At 41.7% G+C, this 23,377-nt stretch overlaps 2 protein-coding genes across 2 annotated transcripts; one reads left to right on the forward strand and one right to left on the reverse strand.

The window, feature by feature from the left end:
* Positions 1 to 1,252: 1,252 nt before the first annotated feature.
* Positions 1,253 to 3,767, reverse strand: LOC121679224 (leptin receptor gene-related protein). The gene is made up of 4 exons (XM_042058273.1): positions 3,622 to 3,767; positions 2,986 to 3,061; positions 2,558 to 2,744; positions 1,253 to 2,459 (listed from the first exon to the last, which is right to left on the reverse strand). The coding sequence occupies exons 1-4, from the start codon at positions 3,635 to 3,637 to the stop codon at positions 2,343 to 2,345; spliced, it is 396 nt and encodes a 131-aa protein (XP_041914207.1). The 5' UTR covers positions 3,638 to 3,767; the 3' UTR covers positions 1,253 to 2,342.
* A 413-nt stretch (positions 3,768 to 4,180) lies between these two features.
* On the forward strand, positions 4,181 to 23,265 carry LOC121678340 (tyrosine-protein kinase JAK1-like). The gene is made up of 24 exons (XM_042057811.1): positions 4,181 to 4,394; positions 6,009 to 6,218; positions 6,414 to 6,534; positions 6,637 to 6,766; positions 7,065 to 7,231; positions 8,555 to 8,894; positions 9,196 to 9,375; positions 9,531 to 9,688; positions 9,869 to 9,983; positions 10,549 to 10,738; positions 11,008 to 11,105; positions 11,226 to 11,375; positions 11,565 to 11,652; positions 12,449 to 12,576; positions 13,125 to 13,257; positions 14,242 to 14,393; positions 14,689 to 14,839; positions 15,071 to 15,165; positions 16,590 to 16,782; positions 19,083 to 19,207; positions 19,337 to 19,509; positions 19,839 to 19,956; positions 21,884 to 21,994; positions 22,295 to 23,265. Exons 2-24 carry the CDS (start codon positions 6,038 to 6,040, stop codon positions 22,427 to 22,429), a joined length of 3,432 nt encoding a protein of 1,143 aa, XP_041913745.1. The 5' UTR covers positions 4,181 to 4,394; positions 6,009 to 6,037; the 3' UTR covers positions 22,430 to 23,265.
* The last annotated feature ends 112 nt before the right edge of the window (positions 23,266 to 23,377 follow it).

A 23,377-nucleotide genomic window follows, 5' to 3' on the forward strand; every position in this document is an offset into this window, starting at 1 on the left:
CTTTACTTTACTGAACACCATACATTTTTCTGTGCCTCCAGAAATGCCTTACTGTAGGAACACTTAGGATTGTTTTTTTCTGCAGGTGAAAGGGTCTATAGGCCTATGGATACATACTGTACACGACCCCCCCCCCCCACCCCACACACACACACACACACACTTGTCTTTGGAAAAAGCAAAGCAATTTGATAGTATAGTCAGTCATTACTGTAGGCAAAAATCAGTGTTTTCAAAACTCCATGTACATCTGGTGGTCACTGTATTAAGCTTTGCTTTTTTTCTTGTAGCTGTAAAATACTGTATTCGCAAAAGCAAATTTTTACTGTGTATTTCAACTTCTCTTTGTTGATACCGTAACTTTCACTCTTGTATGGAAATACATATAGAAAGCCTAAGACAGAAGAGCTTTAGGTTTTGAGAAACAGTGTGTACATGATGTATCCAAAATGTCATATTATGAAAAAAGTGTTTGTAATGTGAGGCGAATGTTTGGTTTAAAGATGTGTTTGCGACATTTTGATTGTTGTGTGTCATTTTGCAGGAGATTTGAGGCATTTTGCATTTTGTGTGAGCAATTGTGGGTTTTGTGTGTGGAGTTTTGAAAATGTGTGTAATAGCTGTAAAAAACTGTAGGCAAAATCAGCTTTTTCAAAACTCCATGTACATCTGGTGATCATTGTATTTTGCTTTGTTTTCTTCTTGCTGGCTGTAAAATGCAGTATTCGCAACAGCAAATTATTTGGGGAAAATCACTATTTTTAGTTTCAATATTCCTTGCATTTTTTTACTGTATATTCCAACTTCTCTGTGTAGATACCATAACTTTCACTCTTCTATGGAAATACATACATAAATCCTATGAAAGACAGAAGAGCTTTAGGTTTTAAGCAACAGTATGTACATGATGTATCCAAAATGTCATATTATGACAAAAGTGTTTATAATTTGAGGCAAATGTTTGCTTTAAAGATGTGTGTATGGCATGTTGAATGTTGTGTGTCATTTTGCTGGAGATTTGAGGCATTTTGCATTTTGTGTGAGCAATTGTGGGTTTTGTGTGTGGAGTTTTGAAAAATAGACAGTTTTTGAAAATGTGTGTAAACAGTTGTAAAAAACTGTAAGGTGTGTAATTGGGATATTGTTGTGTCATTTTCTTTCCTTAGTACTGAAGGAATATTACTATTTTGTTGATCACAATAAAAGTGCAATATATTTACCGGTACTAATAATACACACAAGCAGAAATAATAATAAAAAAAACAACAAGTGTTCTTATAATTTGACTGCCTTCAACAAAGACAGTCATGCACTCAACATATTCACTTTGTCAGTTTTACAAAAAGGTGCCTGCTGTACATCAAAGAAAATCCCTTTGATTGCAAATCCTATAGCATGATTGTGTTGAGAAAGTACATTTGAGAAAAGAGTGTAAATCTGAACAGATGAATATAGCTTCAATCAGCTTTGGTTATGGTAGTGTAAACTTTTACATTTTAAAACCTCCCATATTAGAAGGGGGTGAGATGGAATATCATCCGTAATACAGAAATCCTGAAAATCACTTAGACATTAGTAAATATAGCTGAGATTAGAATGGGTTATGTTGATTACAAGACTGATGTCAACTCAGCATGATAGTGACTTCAGTCATCCACAGCCGCATTAAAATGAAAAACAATCATATTGCAAGAGAGTGGATCTGGACTTAACCATAGAAAAAGCCGCCAATACAAAGCTAGAAAGAGACACCAGAGCAGTACGATGACCATCCCTGCCACATTCAAAATCAAAAGAGGCATGATACATTTGAAGATGGTCCATTGCAAGAGACAAAAGCAGGTGCCTCTGCTGAAACAGGAGGACCTCAAAGGGGACGACTGACAGGTGGAGGGTAACCACCACATCCATTTTTTTTATATATATGTGTGTGTGTGTGTGTGTGTGTGTGTGTGTGTGTGTGTGTGTGTGAGTGTGTACAGAGAGGAGTGTGGAAGAGACGGCCACAGACAAAGGCGGGGCTTAGTTAAAGACCACTGTCTACGAGCAGTCGTAACGCAAGCAGAACCCTGTGATAGTGCGCCTCAATCCAGCTTTCTCCATCCCTTATTTGTATTTTGGCCTTCTGAATTCATGTCCTCTCATGCTCTTCCCATTCTAGGGGGATTTTCTGCTGCAAAAGCATAACATTTGCATTAGCAGTACAGTTTGGCCTTGTTTTTCCCATTGCACTCCTTCCCCCCACCTAAGTGCACTGTATATGAGGGGCTGGAGGAGGGGGGGGGGGGGGGGGGGAGTCCACTCTCTTCTCTTCAGCTTCGTCTTCATAGGGTGGGGGCTCCCTACCACTGCTCCCAGCTAAAATCATCCCCGCCACCGAACACCAGGAAGAAACCCAGGATGGTGAGGAAGATGACCGTGTTGCCAGCCAACACCAGTCCACAGGCTCCCCACTGGATCTGTCATGGGAAAAGGACCAATTGGTTCAAATGAGCGCCGAGAGAGACTTTTGTTTTTACAATAAAAAGTGTACAATGTAAAGTGACATGACACATACCACATATACGTGAGCAAGGACTATGGGCAGACCGAACGCAGACACCACAATACCACTGGTGAGAAAGTATGCCAGCTCGCGACAGGCATTACTGCCTGAGTCCCCATCATCACTGACTCTCCGCGCAATAAAGTGAGGGATGGGGCACAGCACGTAGAAGATGAGGACGAAAAATGGCCAATACACTCTGTGAAGAAAAGTGGACAAGATAAGTGCAGTGCTGGATGTAAATCAGAGCAAAGGGAAAAAAGACTTTGGGTACATAACTTATACGACGTGTGTAGATTTACAATACACAAGAGTGCTGTAACTCAGAGATTGAGGAGATTGATGCATATTAACTCTCAGAGAGCGGAGGACTGAAGTTAGCAATAATTTATTTCACTACTTCCCTATCCACCAAAATGATTCATCTGTAGGCTTCTTACCCATACTGATCCAATGCACAGCTCAACAAAAGGAATGTTAATCCAATAGCCCCACTGAAGGACAGTCCCACCAATGCTATGAAATATTAAAAAAGAGAGAGACATCAGCTGTAATGTTGTTCTACAGGCAATAATAACATACATACAATAATATTGTATAGCTAACAAAGCACACGATGCTGCCTCCTAGGGGACAAAGAGTGTAAATGCAGGACACCAAACAATGTTACCTTGCCAACTTTAAAAAAAAAAAAAAAAAGTAATGTTAATAACAACTGAATTAGATTAAAGGTCTCCTTCAGGTGTATATAGTGACTAGACCTATGACTGCTACTACTAAACTTTGTTTAACCCAATTGGGGAGTTGAGGTGTCACAGGTGCTCACACAACCTCTGGAGAATGATTTCGAGAGCTCAAGCTGCGAGCAAACACTGAAAACAGCGAACATGCAGTGTGCTTGTATTCCTGGTTTGGTAGCCTATATGAGTTGTGACGACGTAAATCAACACAAAAGACCTTCAAACATAGCGAACAAACGAGTCTAGGAAAATGACCCCTTCGTCATAAATATTAATATAAAAAGATATCGTAGGCTATGCTTAGCATAAATGATAGGCCTACAGTTCTACATTTACCTTTAATCCCAGCCATGTTTCGCAAAATCAGTTTCTTGTCTTTGTGCTAAGAGTTCAGAAGCCACTTCCTATTTCCTCCTTTTCGTGGGGTTTCACCAGCTGATGGTCTTAAAGAAACAGCTGCCGGAACGGACCTCATCATCATGCCTCAGACATGCACCATATGCCGGGCGGAGCTAGATATTTTACATTTTGTTCCTTTATATTTTATTTTATTCCATTTTGTTTTGTTACCTTCTTCCTGTCTATTTGACCAAATTATTTCCCTTCCAGAATAAACGATATTGTTCACCTTGTGTAGCCTATTTGGTCGTTAGGAGGTCTAACATTCACTTTTATGAGGCTAAGGAATATAATAGATAAAATAACTCTAATAGGCCTAATCATAGTGTATTATTATTACAATATGTTCCTTTCGGTATAGGGTCTTCGCTATCAGCGATAACTCCCACAAACAAAAACAAACGAAACAAAAGTGATTGACAGGACCTCCTGGCCAATCATCGGTGTTACCGAAACTTGGGGCGGATCAACAGTGACGAAGTTTACGGGAATCGGCATAATATGCAACCAATTTTCAGGAAACGTAATGATCCGGTTACTGGCGTTACTGTCCGAGGAAATTGGCCTACTGACACATTTACTTATGTACTGTAAGAAAAATATCTGAATAATTTTGTTTATTTACCTACATCTTGAAAACAAAACAAGAACATCGTTTCATGTGCGCTGCTTTCCAGGACAGACATATGCGCACTGTCTTGAAGCAATAGGTGAGCTTACTTTCGTTTTTACAAAAGTGTGTCTTAGCCAGCTCATGCCTTATGCTACTACTCTGGTTATGAGATACATATGAATTGTGACCGTGTTGAATGTCGTGTTGGCTAGCCTACATAACAGAGTTTATGGGGAGTAGGGAAGATGTTTAACAAATGCTGCTACGTCAAGTTCATGAAGTTTAGTGAAGCGTACGTGCGAATTGACTCCACATTTGCCTGTACATGTCCAAAGTCTATCCTGGCGCCCCCCCCACACAAGTTCGAAACTCTTCCCAAAATATAACTTAACTGATTGATATTTGGTAGGCTATAATTCACCTTATTTATGACAGCTATTATGGGGTTTATCTGAGTTGCTGTTGTCAGAGCGCATTCGCACGGAGACTCGTTCATATTCAGGAACACTGTTAAACTTATCTTGACAAGAAACTGTCAGACAAGTGTGGAGTCCAGGCAGAGACTAAATAAATTGTTGTGTGGTTTTATATCCACTCATCACTGCCCTAATTCACTAAAACAAAATAAGTCTTAGTACAGTACATCAATGGTGTAGTGTACTGCTAAGATTAAAGATAGGTCTAGGGCATTAAATAGAGCTGGCCACCTGATATTTTCAGCAGACCTAATCTGGCCCCCACTGAATAAAGTTTGGACACTCCGACACCTGTATTGTAGTCAAGACCACCTAAACCAAGACCTTACCAAGACCAGGTGTATATCGAGACTGTAAGACTTTGAGAGACCAAGTTAAGGCCGGGTCCCGGTCAAGACCAGAACCACATTTTATATGACGTAGGATTTAGCATACATTCGCATATATTTGCTTGATCCCAGACAACAAGAGTTTCATCCATACCTTCACATATATCCTGTAATCAGTTGAGGCTTAGGGGGGACGGCAGTTAAGAAAAGTAACGACATGTTCACATTTTTACAAGCAGAGTTGCATTTGAAGCAGGATGTTTTACATCCAATAGTCATGTGTTAACAAACAAATTAATTTTGAGGTATTGTGATATAGTGGTCTGATCTTGAAATAAAACCCTGAGTCTCAAGTGCACGAGATCAGTAATTCGAATGCAGTCAATTCCGAGACAAAACCAAGACCCTGAAGTCTTAAGACCAAAACCGGTCTTGAGCACTAAAACACCTCCTGACCCCAGAGTAAATCCTTCTCCATCAATCATTTTTGATTGGTGATCTTTTATTAGTAGCTTTTTAAAAGGGCATTTCAATGTCTAGTAGTCAAGTTCCGGGCCCCACATTGTCAAAAAATATTTTACTAACATAGACCTACCTAGTTATTACAACACAGAACACCCATTTCAGTATATGTTCTCAGGGAAAGAGTAGCCTAATGCATCTGAAGCCTAAAATCTTCATGTTAAAGTTAAATCTGTGTTGATTTGAAGGCCACTCAAAAACATTAACATTTCAGGACATGACGATAAGAGTAGTGGGCTGTTTCATCCAAATATTTTTTTTAAGCTATTTTGAAGTGGGTGTAATGTTTTTTTTTAACCATGTGTTCAGGAATCTTTCATTACATTTTAAGAGGGACATATGTGGCATACTGAATTTGTGCTCTTGTATCTTGCCCATCCTCAGGTGGAGTTGGTGGATTAGAAGAGGCTGACATGGATATAGGGAGACAGATCCTGGCAAAGATGCGGAAAAAGAGAAAGAGTGACCACACAGGGCCGTCTAGTCCAAAAGGCTTAGAAGTCCACTTTTACACTCAAGCCACTCAGCCACTGGTAAAATCCAAAGGGTGCTATACTGTGGAGGATTTGTGCACTGAGTGTGCCAAACTGTTTGGTGAGTTATCCGGTCAAATGCACTGGGAGGTTTACAGACAGTCTGTCTGAATTTCCTGTACGTTACCTGTAAAAAAGTGATAAATGAGTTGAGCTTCCTGTTCCGATTGATGGAGTGACTATCTGTTCAATGTTAGTACCTCAAGCATTGGTCAGTGGTCAGCGCATAGATAACAGCCTATGGTATTTTTTGTAGGAATCTCTCCACTCTGTCACAGTTTGTATGCCCTGTATGACGAGGAAAGAGCAATATGGTACCCTCCAAATCACTCCTTCAAAGCAGACGGAGCCTGTATAAAGCTCTACTATCGCATGAGGTAAGATAGGAACAACTTTGAAGTTTAAAATAACCTGATGTATTTGGCTGTCAGTAGAACTGAAACCAGATAAGACATTCACCAGAGTCTGTGGCATCTTAGGTTCTACTTTACCAACTGGCACGGCACCCAGAAGATTAAGAAACCCATGATTAGGCACACTTTGAAGCGGGTGGGACCTGAAGGCAACTCCATTCTGGATGAGACCTCATTGGCGTACCTCTTTGCACAGGTCTGCAACCACATATTGACATGACTTCACAGATGTCTCATTCATGTCTCACACATGGTAACGTTCATGACAAGATAGATGCCTAGCATAGAGACGATCCCAGAGATGTTAGACCTAACTGTATGCATGTGCTGCCTTGCCGATCAATCCTCTACACTTCCTGGTCCACACTCCTTGGTGGACAGTGTGTGTATGTGTGTGTGTGTGTGTGTGTGTGTGTGTGTGTGTGTGTGTGTTTGCTTTTGCAGTATGTGTGTACAGTATGTGAATGTGCATTCTTGTGTTTGTCCATCCACAGGGCCAGTATGACTTTGTCCATGGCTTGGCCCCAGTACGTCTTGCTCAGGACGAGGGGGAGTCCCATGATATTGAGAATGAGTGTCTGGGGATGGCTGTGTTGTCCATCTCACATGATTCTGCAGACAAAGAGCACCTTGATTCAGGCTCCACAGTAAGGAAGATAAGGTAAGACAACTTCAGCTTTCTGTGGTACCACTCAAACACTGTGGTAAGAGCTCATTGTTGATCAATGCAGGATGTTGTACAGACTCATATTCAGCTGAATGATGTGCATTTGAGAAGTGTGTAATTTCAGATGTCAATAATATTTTAACATGTTGTTGATGGATTGGATGGATTGGATGGATTAGAAATCCAAGCTAAGATAGACATGAAGGGTAACTTAGAGCAGACAAAGAATGAAAACATGTTTTTACTTTGTGTTTGTTGAATAAGGAGTTTGGTTCAAAGCTACAAAGCTACTGTAAACAGGAAATCGTTGTTTCCTTCTTCATATGCAAACCTCAGACTTTGAAACAATGACTAAACGGGTGAATCTGAACAGACAGAGTGTGAAACACCTGGCTAGTATGGCAAACGTTAAGCTAACTCACAACGGGAGCACAATCGATTTCACTAACGTTAACTTTATTCAAGTTAACTAAATTTATGTGTGTGCTTCAGCCATTCGGTCATCATTTTCGACATAAACTTATTTGAAATGATTTGACGCTAACGTAGCCTATAGCTGCTACAGTGCCCACTAACATGGATGCTATAATGCTAACATCTACGTGGAATGTCACTTACCTGAAAAACTGGAGCGAAGTCTTCTTAAATTGTCGGTTAGTAGGCTTCAGTTAATAGCAACCCATTTTATGTCAGATATTTAAATAAACATTTTCAGAAAGGATGTGGTAGGATCACAGCCAAGACATCAGATTCTGAGTTTCCTCCACTCAGCTAGTGACTTCGTCTGCTGCCTGGACACCAGCCGTCAATCAAGTTGACCACGCCCTTAATTATTCATACATTTAATATCTAAATGCGATCTAAACTAACAAGTTAGAAAAAAAATCACCCCCCTCACAGTTGTCAGGCACTCGGGAACTACCAACAAATACAAGTCCATGGGACCAACCTGTAAAAGCATGAATTTATGCTGTGAAAACGGACATTTTAACATGGGGGTCTATGGACATTTGCTCCCTTTTGGGACCTGCCCCTAGCGGATTTTCGATGTATTGCAATTTTTCGCATTTCCGGGTGGGCTTCATTGTTCAAATTAGAATGTTGCCGCTTGGTAAAAACTTACTTAATTATTCATCTGGGTGCCAGATAAGCATGAGGGGGCGCTAAATGTCTGCCAAAATGGGCCATTTTATCCCCCAGTCTAATTATAGGCTTGTGAATGGGTTTGTAAAATGTTTTTGACAGACCAATGTTGCATTTTTTTTCTATGTTAACATCAGAGTATGTATGTATGTATGTATGTATTTATGGCTCCAGCTACAAGAGACACATTCCTGAGTCCCTGAAACAGTCCATCTATCAGCGTAACTTCCTTGTCCGGCTTCGCATAGCGAATGTCTTCAAGAGGTTCCTCAACGAGTTCAACCAGAAAACGGTAATGGAGAGATCTGTGAGCCCACTGGACCTAAAGCTGAAGTACATCGCCACTCTAGAAACGCTGACGGATGGCTTTGGCTGTGAGATCTTCGAGCCGGCCTCTCTCCGGACCTTGGACGCCGATGGCCTCGACCAGAGTCCGGTTCCCAAGCAGCCAGCCTGCCACCAGGTGCTGGTTTCGGGGACAGCCGGCATCCAGTGGCGCCTGAAGCCGTCAGAGGTAAGACATGGTAGTGTGACCACTGCATCACTGCAGCCTGCTGCTTACTGCATTCTCACACGTCTTCTGTGTCCCATGAGATCTATTCAGAAATGTTAACATGGCCTAAGTAGACACATACTGTAGAATACTCAATACTCACAATACTCATTATACATAGTATAATGTAAAAAAAAAACAAGTAGGTTGTAAGTGCTGGATTAAGATTTGCTAAAAGCTCTTGCTCTTGATTAGTATTCATGTCTATGTGGAATATTGTGAAGCATAGTGCACTGATGCTGGGAATTGAACTGATCCCTAGAGAGAATTGCCTCCGAAGGAGAAAGCCAGTTCCAAGAAGACCAAGAGGGACAGTTGCCTGAAAAAAGACAAGACAAAAGACTGTCAGGACTGGATAACTTTCTCCGACTTTTATGAGATCACACATATTATCGTCAAAGAGTCATTGGTCACAATTCACAAACGGGACAACACACAGATGGTATGCTCTCTTTCTCTCTCTCTCTCTCTCTCTCTATATATATATATATATATATATATATATATGTATATTTCAGCTACATATGAAATCAACATTTAGTCTGATCGTTCTCATTTCCTTATTACTTCGTGTTTTGTTTGTAATAATATTCACAGGAGCTGGACCTGGAGAAGCAGGAGAAGGCTTTCTCTTTCATTACCTTGGTGGACGGCTACTTCCGGCTGACAGCAGACGCACATCACTTCCTATGCAGAGAGGTCGCCCCACCCTCCGTGAAGCTGAACATACTCGAGGGATGTCACGGGCCAATCAGGTGAGTGAACACACTCCACCCATGTACTTGCCCTGGCCCCACCAACATTTGGGATTTTCTCAGAAAACCTGACTTCAGACTCTGTGACTTTACTTTCGCACACTGTACTTGCATGTACTGTTAATATGCAACTGTACAGTTGAGATTGTATGACTAAACCTCCCTGGGTAATTCTCACAGCACGGACTACGCTATTCACAAACTTTGCGAGGAAGGCAATGACGAGGGTCTCTACTTGCTTCGCCGGAGTAGCACCGATTATGAGCACATCCTCCTGACTGTTGTGTGCAATGAGGTATGTCTCCGTGGAGGTGCTACTTATGAGAGCTCAGACATAGTGAAGACGCTGTCAGTAGTTTGAAGTATTGTTAATAATAGTTTCAGGTGAAAGGTTTACTTTTTCCTTAAAACATTAAACTTGTTACATGCAAAAAGCATAATTTGGTCATGGCGGATGTGGTGGCTATGGTGGTCATTTCACTATCCACCATGACCAAATTATGCTTTTTGCATATACGTGTAAAAAGTTTACATAGCCACCACAAGGTGTTACATAGCCACCACAAGGTGTTTTTGCGGTGGATCCATATTTGAAAATGTTGCCAAACTGTTTTCACAGTTATAAATAGAGATGATGCACATTCACAGTCTTGTATTTAAATTACATGTAGCATTAGAGTTGGTGAGATTTTATAGAGAAACACACACTAATTGCACCACAGGTTGTGAGCACGAATCACCAATGGCAATGATAAAAATGTCATTACAAGACAGAGATTTTTTTTTATTTTGCACCTGACATGCTGTTGCACCTGGTTTTTCTTTTTTGCTCCTAACACGCTTGTGCGTCGTGGGGACAGATGAACTCAGTGAAGACCAAAAGCTACAAGCACTTCCAGATAGTGAAAGAGGGCGACAGCTACCTGCTGTGCGGCACGGAGGTGAGTCAGCCAGGCCTCAGGGAGCTGATGGAGCTGCTGGAGGGGCAGCAGTTGCGCTCGGACAACACTACGCTACAGCTGACCAGGGGTTTTCCACCCCAGCCCAAAGGTAAGCACCACCACCTAGCGTATACCTGTCTGACTCACAGGGCTAGAGTTAGCTTACACACGCACCTTATTGAAAACGTTAGTATAGAGAACCTTGTGTTGACAATATTTATGTACTGTTTCTTTACCATCAGATTTTAAGATGTTACAAAATAGATGTTGTAATGCTTTATTTGTTTAAGTTGATTCAGATTTTGGAATATAAAGTGCAACAAACAAGCAATCATTGGGATAGAAAGCCATGACTGTCTGTGATTGACTTTATTTCAGAGATTTCCAACTTGCTAGTTGCAACAAGGGAAGAAATCCAAAATCTTCCACCAACTCACCTAGTCTTCCACAGAATTCTGAAAGAGGACGTAGTTGAGGTATTGCTACCATTCTGCATGTTTGTAGTGTGTGTGTCTCTGTGTGTGTGTGTGTGTGTGTTTGGATTGTTCTGCTTTGGTACTTTTTAGTTACAACACCATAATTTCCTTGTGGGGCAGGGGGAGCACCTGGGGCGTGGCACCCGGACCAACATCTACGCCGGCAAGCTGAGGCTGCGTGACGAAGCCGATTACCTGGACTTTGCCAATGACCACCAGGAAGTGAAGGTGGTGCTGAAGGTTCTAAGTGCTGGACAGAGGGACATGTCTGTGAGTAGGCCTGTGTCTCTCCTCTCATTCCCCTTCTCTCTGATATGGGGCAACTTTTTATCACAACTGTTTATGTGTGTCTCACAGAGAGTTCATTGATACCAGCATGTGTGTGTGTGTATTAGTGTGTGTGTTGGAACAGTAGTCAGATGGCTAACTGAGGTTTTTCTGCTTCTGTGAACCTGACAGGACTTCTTGGAAACTGTTAGCGTGATGCGTCTGGTTTCACACAAGCACATGTCTCTGCTGTACGGGATCTGCGTGCGCAACCAAGACAGTGAGTAGCATCTCCTTAATGCTGAATGTCTCTCAGTGGATGCTCCTTGGAATTGTCCATTGTTACACTCAAACACTGGCCTTTTTTAGCTGTCATTTGAAGCTCAGTATAGCCTTTGAGGCAAGCACCAATATTTAATGTTATTACACGGCTCTTCATAATGCTGCAGAATGCTCCATTCACTTGAATGGGCCTTCCCAATGTTCGGTGGTCTGCTAATTCTCAATAACAGACCGTTGCTAAGTATTACAGACCACTGTCAAGGAAAATGGGTTTTGTGCTTCTAATTCACGTCTTTCATTTCACTACGCAAGGACTGGAACTTAATTCAAAAGTGAAAGCAGATGGTTGATCATCTGTGTTCTAAAGAATGTTTGATTCAAGTTCAGCTTGTGCTGTTGCAAACTATTTGTTTCTCAGCAAAAGCCATGATGAAACGGTAACAAATAGGCTATATCCTAGGCTATGTAGGCTAAAGAGTCATATCGTGGGGAGTTTATTGTTTCGTTTTGGCAAGTAGCCGTGTAATATGTGGGATAATGTATAGAACGCCAGTCATTATCGGGAAATAGGTCCCGACAGGGCGAACCAGACCCCGACGCGCAGCAGAGGGATAATGTATAGCATGACCGGCGTGCTATACATTATCCCTTACATATTTTAGCTAGTTGGCAATTAGACATCTATAGATGCTGCTATAACCTTTACTCATCATTATTGTCGTAATGGTCACTGACGTAATGGCAATCCTGAATTTGACCCTGTCAATCATTGTTGCCCTTGTTCTGTGGTGCAGTCATAATGGTAGAGGAGCATCTCCAGCATGGACCCCTTGACCTGTTCATGCAGGCCCATGGCTCCAGCCTCAGCCCAACCTGGAAGTTTCAAGTGGCCAAGCAACTGGCTAGTGTCCTGAGCTACCTGGTGAGAATTTTAGCTATTGGTCTGTTTTACGTTTACATTTACATACAATTTCATTTAGCAGACGCTTTTATCCAAAGCAAATGACTTATGTCAATTATATTACAAGGGCCAATGTCCCTGGAGCAACTTAGGGTTAAGTGCCTTGCTCAAGGGTAATGAACCCACAACCTCTCAGGCTACTACATGCTAGCCCAGCTCCTTAGCCACTACGGTACCACTGCCCTTGGTAGCTACAGTATTTAAATATAACTTCAAGCAGTGTTTTTTTCACCTGACTCTAATTATATCAAGTTCAGTGGTGACCTTGGTCCTTGCTATCAGCAGTCTACCTGTAGCAATAACAGATACAAATGTCACTATATAATCTTACTCTTGTAAAAGGTGAAGGAAGTGGGGAATTCCACTATGTCTCAATCTACAGTGATAATGATATGTCAATGTGTCATCTTTAGATTAGAATGGCAGCCTTATACTACTATACCTGTATTACTATGCCCTTACACTGTCCATTCGTTATGCAGATTTATGTTTGGTGTCCCCCTTTGTAGGAGGACAAAAGGCTCGTTCATGGGTTTGTGTGTGCCAAGAACATCCTGTTGGCCAGGGATGGCCTGGACGGAAATGCCCCTTTCATGAAGCTCAGCCACCCGGGAATCCCCAGCACAGCTCTCTCCAGAGAAGGTAACAAAAAGCACGGTGACTCGCACACAACAGACAGGAAGTTTGGCATCACCAATCTGAAAACGCTGAAAACACATACTGAATCCGTCATGTCAGTCCTCACTTAACAAAGGTCAATGTGAGCTTATAAAATACTACACCAACAGAACTACACTAGTTGATATTAGTGTCAATAGTAATTTAGATTAACACCCACCCAGCAGAGAGGTTTACAGTACCTATGAATCTGAATGTCACATAAACCTTTCTGAAATTTCAGCTGAAAACCACTGACTATTTACGTCAGTGGCCAACCTAACTTCCTGCCCCTCTGCAACATACAGAGTGTGTAGCAGAATGAGCAGATACATGCTGATGATAAATGGATTTAAAGGGGAACTTGGCAATTATTTCAACGTAATAAACCCGTTTAGAAATCATTTGGATGGTTAAATGACCTGTTCCGGTGAAAATGGTGACTTTTCCCGCTGGCCCTAGCGTCCCCAGGCGGAAAACCAACCTTGCAACATTGAGACTACCGTCCCGGAAAGAGAAGTGAGAAACAAGAAACTTGTGTAAATCGTGTTTCTCACCTTGTAACATACACATTGTCTGCCGAACTTATGCTAACCGTTTTGCTAGCTTGTAAACAAATCCATGTGCTTTATCGTTACCTTTTTCCACAATTTGAAATAGCATAATGCACAATTTCTCCAGCAGAGGGGGAAATCCTGCCAAGTTTCCCTTTAAGAAATGTTTAGAAACATGAAAGAAAACCACAGGACACACAGGGCAACATGCAGAGTGCACATTTGATTCATTGGGTTTGCAAAAAGATCACCAATCTCGGGCCATATCCTGCAGAGAGCTCAGACTTGTCTGTGATGTGGGCTGGAGAGGAACTGATGAGCCTGATTCCCTGCACTAACAGTTTCCTCTCTCTCTCTCTCTCTCTCTCTCTCGCTCTTTCTCTCTCTGTCTCTGTCTTTTTCTCCCTCTCTGCAGAGCGCCTGGACCGTATTCCATGGATAGCGCCCGAGTACATGGAGAACCACAAGGTAGTGAGCATTGCAGCTGACAAGTGGGGGTTCGGCGTAACTCTGTGGGAAATTTGCCACAATGGAGAGCGCCCCCTTAAGGATAAGAAGCGCATTGAGGTATGGTCATCACACCAGCTCCACAAAGCGACAGTACGCATCTTGTAGAAGAATGGCTATTGTATTAAATGTGTCTGCAAGATGACCTGTTTAATACAAATTACAGTTGTAATGTGTACTACCCTCATTGTTGCATGGTCATGTGATATTATTGAAAATGTAAATCATTCGTTTTTGCCTTTTTATATTCAGTTCAAATGCCAAGCTTTCCTTGTGGCCTAGGCTATGAAACCTTGAGTATTTATGCCTTTGTGTATTCAAGCTCAGTCTAAATGCAGCTTTCTCCCCTGAACAGAAAGAGCGCTTCTACACAGCTAAGGGAAAACTGGTGAGCAAGCAGGTCAGTCAGTTGGCCAGCCTCATGACCGAGTGCATGAACTATGACCCCAGGCAGAGACCATTCCTCAGGGCCGTTCTCCAGAGGCTGGTGAGGATTGAGGAGGAAGGTGAGCTTTTTTTAATTTCCTGTCAGACACCTATGGAAAGTGTTTTAAATGCCTTAGGCCACAAAGCAATAAAGACTGGTGGGTCATCTGTTCATAAATGGTTCAGAGAGGTTCTTAGAGGTAGACGTCAACATTTGGCAGTAAAGATCTAGTCTCTAAAATGTACTTTGTCATGATTATGTATAACACGTCATTTTTAACATGGTTCTCTCCCTCAATCAACATTTACAGATCCTGCAATTGACTCAAGTGGAATGCCAAATGTGGACCTTGATCCGAATGTGTTTGAGAAGAGGTTCCTAAAGAGAATCAGACCACTGGGAGAGGTATGCACTTTGACACACACACACACATATATATATTATATATATATATGTATTACACGGCTCTTCACAAGGCAAGTAGAATGCTCCATTGACTTGAATGGGCTTTCCCAAAGTTCTACGGTAAAATATTTACATGTAATTACCGCTGCAAACATAATTACCGCTGTCAATGGCAACGGAGTTTGTGCTTCTACTTCAGGTATTTCATATCACTACACAAGAACTGGAACTTCATTCAAAAGTGAAAGCAGACGGTTGATCATCTGTGTTATTAAGAATGTTTGATTCAAGTTCAACGTGTGTTTTTGCGAACTATGTTTCTCAGCAAATGCCACGATGAACTGTAACAAATAGGCTAGGCTATGTAGGCTATCATATCGTGGGAAGTTTATTATTTCGTTTTGGCAAGTAGCCGTGTAATAAACGGGATAATGTATAGAACGCCGGTCATTATTAGGAAAATAAGTCCCTTCAGGGCGGAACAAGACCCTTCCCTGTCGGGACTTATTTTCCCAATAATGACCGCCGTTCTATACATTATCCCTGACATATATATATATGTGTGTGTGTGTGTGTGTGTGTGTGTGTGTGTGTGTATGTGTGTGTGTGGAAGGCCTGAATATGAACATGAATTAGTTCAAAGTTCAGTTCTCATAGGTTCAAAGTTAACAGCTCACGTCCATAGTTCACCATTTCAATTTTGAACTAGTTCAAAGTTCAGTTCATTTTTTAGTAAATTTTTTAGTTTTTGTCAAACAGATTGAGGTACTAACTTTTCAGATTAAAGTGCTGAAATACTAGACAGCTTGACAAAATACTACATTTGCACAGAAAATTAATTTTACTCTTTATCAATATCACTCCTGTAAACTAGGAGTTCCTCTGTAGTGGGAAGGTAAACACTCCAAAATTCTAAATTAACAAATTTCGAGGTTCGCCTACTGGCTGAACTCACTTCACTGCTCTGCACCGTCATTGCTATGGAATACGCATGCCGATATGCGTTGCTAGTTTGTGTGTGCAATGCATCGTGGGGAAAGGTAGTGTGAAGTTGTCTAGTTTAGGGGTTGCTAGTTTGTGTGTGCAATGCATCGTGGGGAAAGGTAGTGTGAAGTTGTCTAGTTTAGGGGTTGCGCTCGTGAAATGTGGAAGTGAGACAACAATATGCTGTTGGAAAAGCATGAGCAGCAGACCATGTCACTTGTCAAGAGAAGAAAAATTCTGTGACGTTTAATTAGACCTCAACAGTGGCGCTCACTTCACATAATCTGAACTGAGAGTCCGCGTTCTAGTTCTTAATTTGCAAATATGTTGCATTCAGTTCAATGTTCACAGAAAAATGAACGTGTTCAATGAACGCCTTCTTTTGAACTCGTTCATGCACAACACTGGTAGACTGTCACAGTTCCTGTTTGTTTCTGTAGGGTCACTTTGGCAAGGTGGAGCTGTGCCTGTATGACTCACGTGGTGACCGTACAGGGGAGCTGGTCGCGGTGAAGTCCCTAAAGTCCGAGAGCTCGGGGGTGGAGACCAGCAACCTCTTGCGGGAGATCAACACCATGCGTGAGCTCCTCCACGAAAACATCGTCAAGTATAAAGGAGTGAGCGCCGAGGAAGGTGAGACCACTTACTCGCTGACTTTAGAATATGACTATCTTTTCTATCTTAATCTTAAATTCCTCTTTCCAGTGAATGTCATAGGATCATGGGCAAGCACAGCAGCACCTGATAGACAGTGAAAGTTAAAGGGCCGTATTTTGACGATCAGAAACGCAGCGCAAAGCGCATTCTTAACACAGTGCAAAGCTTATTCCTATCTTACACTCAAATTTTTCACTAAGCGCTTATCTTTTATTAAACAATGCGCCCAGGAATGTGGCAATTGACAGCCTAAGGTGTGGTCTGGCGCATTATCTAAAAATCGCTATTTTACACCATCTAAAAAGCATTACGCCACTGACCAAGAAAGACCTGGTCTATAGCGAAAGGCCCATATAAAGCACAGTTAAAGACGCACGGCACGAGATGTAAGCAGCATCTCCTCTGCAGAATAAATGTCCTTAGGTTTTTTATTCAGTCATTCGAACAGTATTGGGGTAAGTGTTGCTTTTTTCAGGCTATGTTTTCAATGGTAATCCTACCTCTTTCACTCTTCACTTCCACATTTTACAAGCGCAACCTCTAAACTAGACAACTGGGGCAGCCGTGGCCTACTGGTTAGCGCTTCGGACTTGTAACCAGAGGGTTGCCGGTTCGAACCCCGACCAGTAGGCATGGCTGAAGTGCCCTTGAGCAAGGCACCTAACCGCTCACTGCTCCCTGAGCGCTGCTGTTGTTGCAGGCAGCTCACTGCGCCGGGATTAGTGTGTGCTTCACCTCACTGTGTGTGTCCACTGTGTGCTGAGTGTGTTTCACTAATTCACGGACTGGGATAAATGCAGAGACCAAATTTCCCTCACAGGATCAAAAGAGTATATATACTTATATACTTATACTTAATCCATTGTTAGTCAATAGTGAAAGTAATTAACTGTGTATAACTGTTTTGTTATTGACTATGACACCACGATGAAGTTAGCTTCACTTTGCTATGAGTTCTAATAATAGACAGATCCATGTAGGCTATACTCTGCTAGGTTTTAGTAAAGCATGGTTTAGTGGAATACCTGTTCCATACAGTCAAGCAGATTCCTTTAAATGCACCGCTGACTATCAAAATACCGATGTGCTGTTTGAAGTTATGGAATGACATATGTCATTTTCATTGGTTTAAAGGATGTTACCTCATAACACACCCATGACTGATTAAGAAACCGCCTTTTTGCGCCAAGCGCCCGACGTTTGATAACAAAACCACCCGAATGTGGACCGGACAAACCCCTAAATGTATTTACCGTAAAACTCCAAATAATAGCCTGGGCTTTTATTTCCCCAAATCGCCAGACTGCACCGGCTAGTATTAGAGACAGGCGTCTATATGAGACGGGCCTTTAATTCCCTTCACACAAAACTTTTCCTCTGCAAAGATGGAAAATATTATCAAATTAATTATTTCAAACATACTGAATGTCTACCTATATGACTAGGCTATCTGATGACAATTACGGATCATCATTCATTTAGTGTTGAGATGTTGTTCATTGAGCGTTCACACTGAAAGCTCATAGTTTGTCACTAGCAACCTAGCCTATATCGGTCCTTTGTCAAATACAATTGCATTATCAGCCCTGACCAAAACCGTTCAAGAATTATTTATGCAAAAGTGGAACGTGCGTAATGTTTCATTCTCCCTCCTTTTCAGCACGAATGAAACACCATGAGAGAGCATGAACCATATAGTTTCTCCTGTATTTTATTTGGCAAATTTGACAACAGCCACCTTACATTTTAAATCATAGCCTACTTCTTTCTCTTTATCGCCATGGCGGTATGCATTTAGAATAAAGAATAACGTTCGCGAACCCTTTTGTTTTGTTGCCAGCATAAAAACAAGCTTACCATCGGCCAAACACAAGGGATGAATTGAACGATGACAAAGTCATATAGGCATAGTTCATATTGAAAAAAGTTATACAATTTTGAACTCTATCTTTCCCCATGGCAGTCTTTTAACCCAAACCTGTAGCCACGCCAAGCGTTTAAAAGAGACATGCGTCTATTTGGGACTCGGCTATTATTTGAAGTTTTGCGGTAAGCTATTCGCCAATGACCATCCATTTTAGATCGCCAAAATAGGGCCCAAAGTGTATGAATAGACTGATTAATTGTGTTTCTGATTTTTTTTTGTGTACAGTATGTCTATCTTTGCTTTGAAGAGAGAGGTGTATCATTTGACATTTTTTCCTTTTACAGTAGCCAGAAACTGAGTTACCAATAAATTGGTTATAATGTGCATGTTAACCTGTTCAATGTTTTAGGAGGAACGACCTTCAAGCTCATCATGGAATACCTGCCAATGGGCAGCCTGAAAGAGTATTTGCCACACAACAAACCTAAGATTGACCACAATAAACTGCTTCTCTATGCCAAACAGATATGTGAGGTATAGTACATAGTATAGTATGAAAAGAATTTGAGAATTTAACTGAAATATCTGAGGTCTGAGGGCATTTTTTCCTGTGGAGTGAAATTACTGAGGATCTGTTCAGCATGTCTTTTTTATTGTCATCAGGGAATGGAATACTTGGGATCCCAAAACTACATTCACAGGGATCTGGCAGCCCGAAATGTGTTGGTGGAAAGTGAAAATCTGGTGAAGATTGGAGACTTTGGCCTGACCAAGAGCATCAAAGACAATGAGGGCTACTATAGAGTCAAAGAGGAACAGGAGAGCCCAGTCTTTTGGTAAGGATGTAGAATGGGGCATTGGTGTAAAAATTTTTTTTTGTAATTTTCCATTGTTATGCACCTTATATTCCACTAACATTGCACGAAAGCCATTATAAATATCAATTTGGTCTGATATTGATTGATGACCTCCAATCAACATTCAAACAATGGTTATACAACACTTTGTATTATCAGCTGGTTCCTGAATGTTTTGTGTTGTCACATAATATAAATATCAAGAATTCAAATTCATGAAAAACAATTTAGTTTTATAGTTAACATTGTGGATTGATCGGATGATATTCAGCTGTTGACAATGAGCTTGTTGTTTTTCTGTCCTGTAGGTATGCCCCAGAGTGCCTTGTGCATTTAAAGTTTTACCGTGCATCTGACGTGTGGTCCTTTGGTGTGACTCTCTATGAGATCATGACCTACTGTGACACCAAGAAGAGCCCTCCTGCAGTAAGTCCTTTTTCTTTACAGACACCCTGTCCAGTCCCAACCAAACTGATACAGTATAAGATAGGGAGTACGCCATACAGTCTATTGACCCTTGTCTGTATACTTTGAGAGATCTACTCACATACTTTGACAGTGCTAAGTGATTATGGTCTGAAGAGTGATTTTTTGGTGTGTGTGTATTTGTGTGTGTGTGTGTTTGTGTCAACAGAATAGAATAGGTCTTTATTGTCATTGTCACATGTACAACAAAATCTCCAGTCAGTGCATCATTCATTGAGTTTATAAAAATATAATTTAAGTGCTGGTGTTACTTAAAAAGAATAAATAGAAACATATAACAGCATTAGCAGCACACAGTACATAAACACACAGTCATACACACACCCAGTCACTGCATGAAAAACAGTATGAACAGTTATTGCATAAAAACAGTATGAACATAAAATCTACTTTCTGTCATTGCATTAATCCATTTCATATCAGATTCCATATTGCACATTATTTTTTGCAGCATTGAGGGTGGTTATTGCAGTTGGATAAAAACAGTTTGAGTCTATTTGTCCTTTCGTTAATTAATCTGTACCGTCTAATGTGTACGTCTAATCTGTACAGTTTAAACAGGGAGTGACCGGGATGGTCGATGTCATTTATAATGTTGTGGGCTTTTTTTAGACAATGGCAACTGCGTAGTTCTTCCAGTGTGGGGAGAGGGCAGCCAACGATCTTTTAGACGGTGTTGATGACCCTCTGGAGCACTTTCCTCTGAGCCGCAGTGCAGCTGGTGTACCATAGGCACATGCAGTACTGTATGTTAGTATGCTCTCAATGAAGGCACGGTAAAAGGACACCAGCAGTCTTTGTGTGATGTTAGTCTCTGATGGGCCTTTTCCAGCAGCTTAGAGGTGTTCACAGAGGTGTTGCTGTGATGGAAAGGGAAGCAGTTGTGTGTGTAGAGGGAGCAGAGCAAGGAACTCAGCACACAGCACAGAGCCGGTACTGAGGCTTAGGGCAGTGGATGTGTGGTGGCCCACTCTGACCCTCTGCCTGCGGTTAGTGAGGAAGCTATTTATCCACATGCAGGTCCCCCAGTTTGACCACTAGCTTGTGAGGAAGGATGGTGTTGAATGCAGAGCTATATATTCCACAAAGAGCATCTGCGCACAGCTCCCCTACTGCTCCAGGTCTGATTATGGAGTGCTATGGCTATGGCGTCCTCTGTGGATCGGTTCGCTCTGTAGGCAAACTGGTGGGGGTAAAGGCTGCAGGGCAGGGCTGTTGAAGATCTTTGTGAAGATTCCATCCAGCTGATCTGCACAGTCCTTCAGCACACGTCCCGGGATGCCATCAGGACCAGCCGCCTTTCTTGGGTGGACGGTCCGCAGCGGGCGCCTCACCTCATGCTCTTCCATTTTGAGGTTTATGCTGCTGTGGGCCGCGTGGTGTAGTGGTGCCGTCTCTGGTGCTGTGACCTCGAAGCGGGCAAAGAAGATGTTCAGCTCCTCTGCCTGCACAGGGCCGCCTTTAGCAGCTCCGAGGTTGGTCCTGTAGTTGGTCAGATGCTGGACTTCCCGCCACTGCTCAGGCTGTTACTGCTTATTGTCACTTGTTACTGCTCAGGTGGTCCTCTGTCCTCCTCCTGTAGTCTGCCTTGTCATCTCTGATGCCCCTCTTCAGGTTGGCTCGAGCTGTGCTGTAGAGGTCTTTGTTGCCGGACCTCCAGTGGTTGTTGTAGTTGTATTTTAATTCCAGTATTGCCGTCTGGTGTTATATTTAGTGAAAGGCATGCTGCATGTCTGTTATACTTGAAGTGTATTACTCACACAGGTTACATTACACTAACCAAGAATTACAAATTAGTCATGTGTTCTTTTTTGTGATGCAAGAAATACAGTGTGGTTTGCACTAACAAGCCGTTTCCCCAAAACAGATGTTCTCAGATATGATTGGTCGAAGCCAAGGTCAGATGACTGTCACTAGACTGGTCTCTGCCCTGGAGGCGGGGAGGAGGTTACCATGCCCGACTGGCTGCCCAGAAAAGGTAGGGGGAATGCTAAGTTCAGGCTTAACTGCAGATTGTTTTCAATGCACTTGTATGTGTTGTTTGCTAAATTGTAAGCAATGCTATGTAATACTACCCCCGTTAGTCTGCTTAATTTTGGAAGTGGTCTAAGATGGCCTTTTATAGTTTATTGAACACATTTTCTACCCCTCTTATTTCTGTTAGAAGAGTTTTTATATGTGTTAAATATGCCCAGGCCACATGTCTCAGTTGAAACGGTATTTCTGTGACTGGGCTGAGTGGATTGTGACACATGTGCATTTCTGATGCCATCCCTAGATCTATATCCTGATGAAGAGCTGCTGGGAGCGCTCACCAGACCACCGCATTGACTTCCAAGGCCTCATCAGCGAGTTTCAAAAACTTGAGACTAGTGCTCTCAACCCATCAGACCCAGGAGACAACAGCGTCTGACAATGATCACAACTCACCAGCCTGGAGTAATACTCACAGTAGTCACTAGTCATTAGGACAAAACCAGCATATACTGTTCACATTTTTTTAGATAAACATTATTCACAATGGAAAACTAACAATATCTAATTTTTACATTATATGTTTGTACGTTTGTTTGTGATGTTACGCGTATATTTTACATTACATGTTCCCCCTAGCCTGGCATAGCCAGACTTGAATTTTGTTCAACCTCAATTGCTGTTTATTTGTTCATTTTTTTAATTTATTGTGCTGTCATTTTCTTGTACAACAGACACAATAGCAAAATTCAAACATCTTGCTTGCAAAACAGCCTTTTTGTAGTAAACAAAGGGTGCGTTCGTAAACTGCCACTCCGATCGCTCCGAGCACTCTTAACCGTTCGTAAATTCGGAATTATCGTGTCTTTAATCAGAGCCTCACACTCTCGGAGCGTCCAGAGTGTGTCAGATTGAATTTACGAACATACCCAAAATGAACTCAAGCACGCTCGGGTGATGTGAATGACCTGGCACTGTTGCTCTTCTGTTCATCCTTGTATGTAGCCCCACCCAAATGATTTGATTGTCCAACCCCCCCCCCCCCCCCCCCCCCATATATATATATATATATATAGCGAGAGAGAGAGAGAGAGAGAGAGATATAGACATGTGTTTGTGTTGCGTGTGTGCATGTGTGTGTGTATGTGTGTTTCTTTTATCATGCACTTTATTTCCAGACTAATATTCTTTTATGCTGTCATTTTATATCTATAATGTTGAAACAGTGTCTGTTTCACTATAATCCATGAAATAAAAAGTAGAATTCCTTATGAATTAAAATCTGATTTGTGAATCTTACAAAAATGAGGACTAGCAAGTGTGAGATATATTAACATAATACAACCCGAATTCCGAAAAAGTTGGGACATTTTGTGAAATAAAATAA

This window comes from Alosa sapidissima, chromosome 1 (genome assembly GCF_018492685.1).
Source record: "Alosa sapidissima isolate fAloSap1 chromosome 1, fAloSap1.pri, whole genome shotgun sequence".
Lineage (NCBI taxonomy): Eukaryota > Metazoa > Chordata > Actinopteri > Clupeiformes > Clupeidae > Alosa > Alosa sapidissima.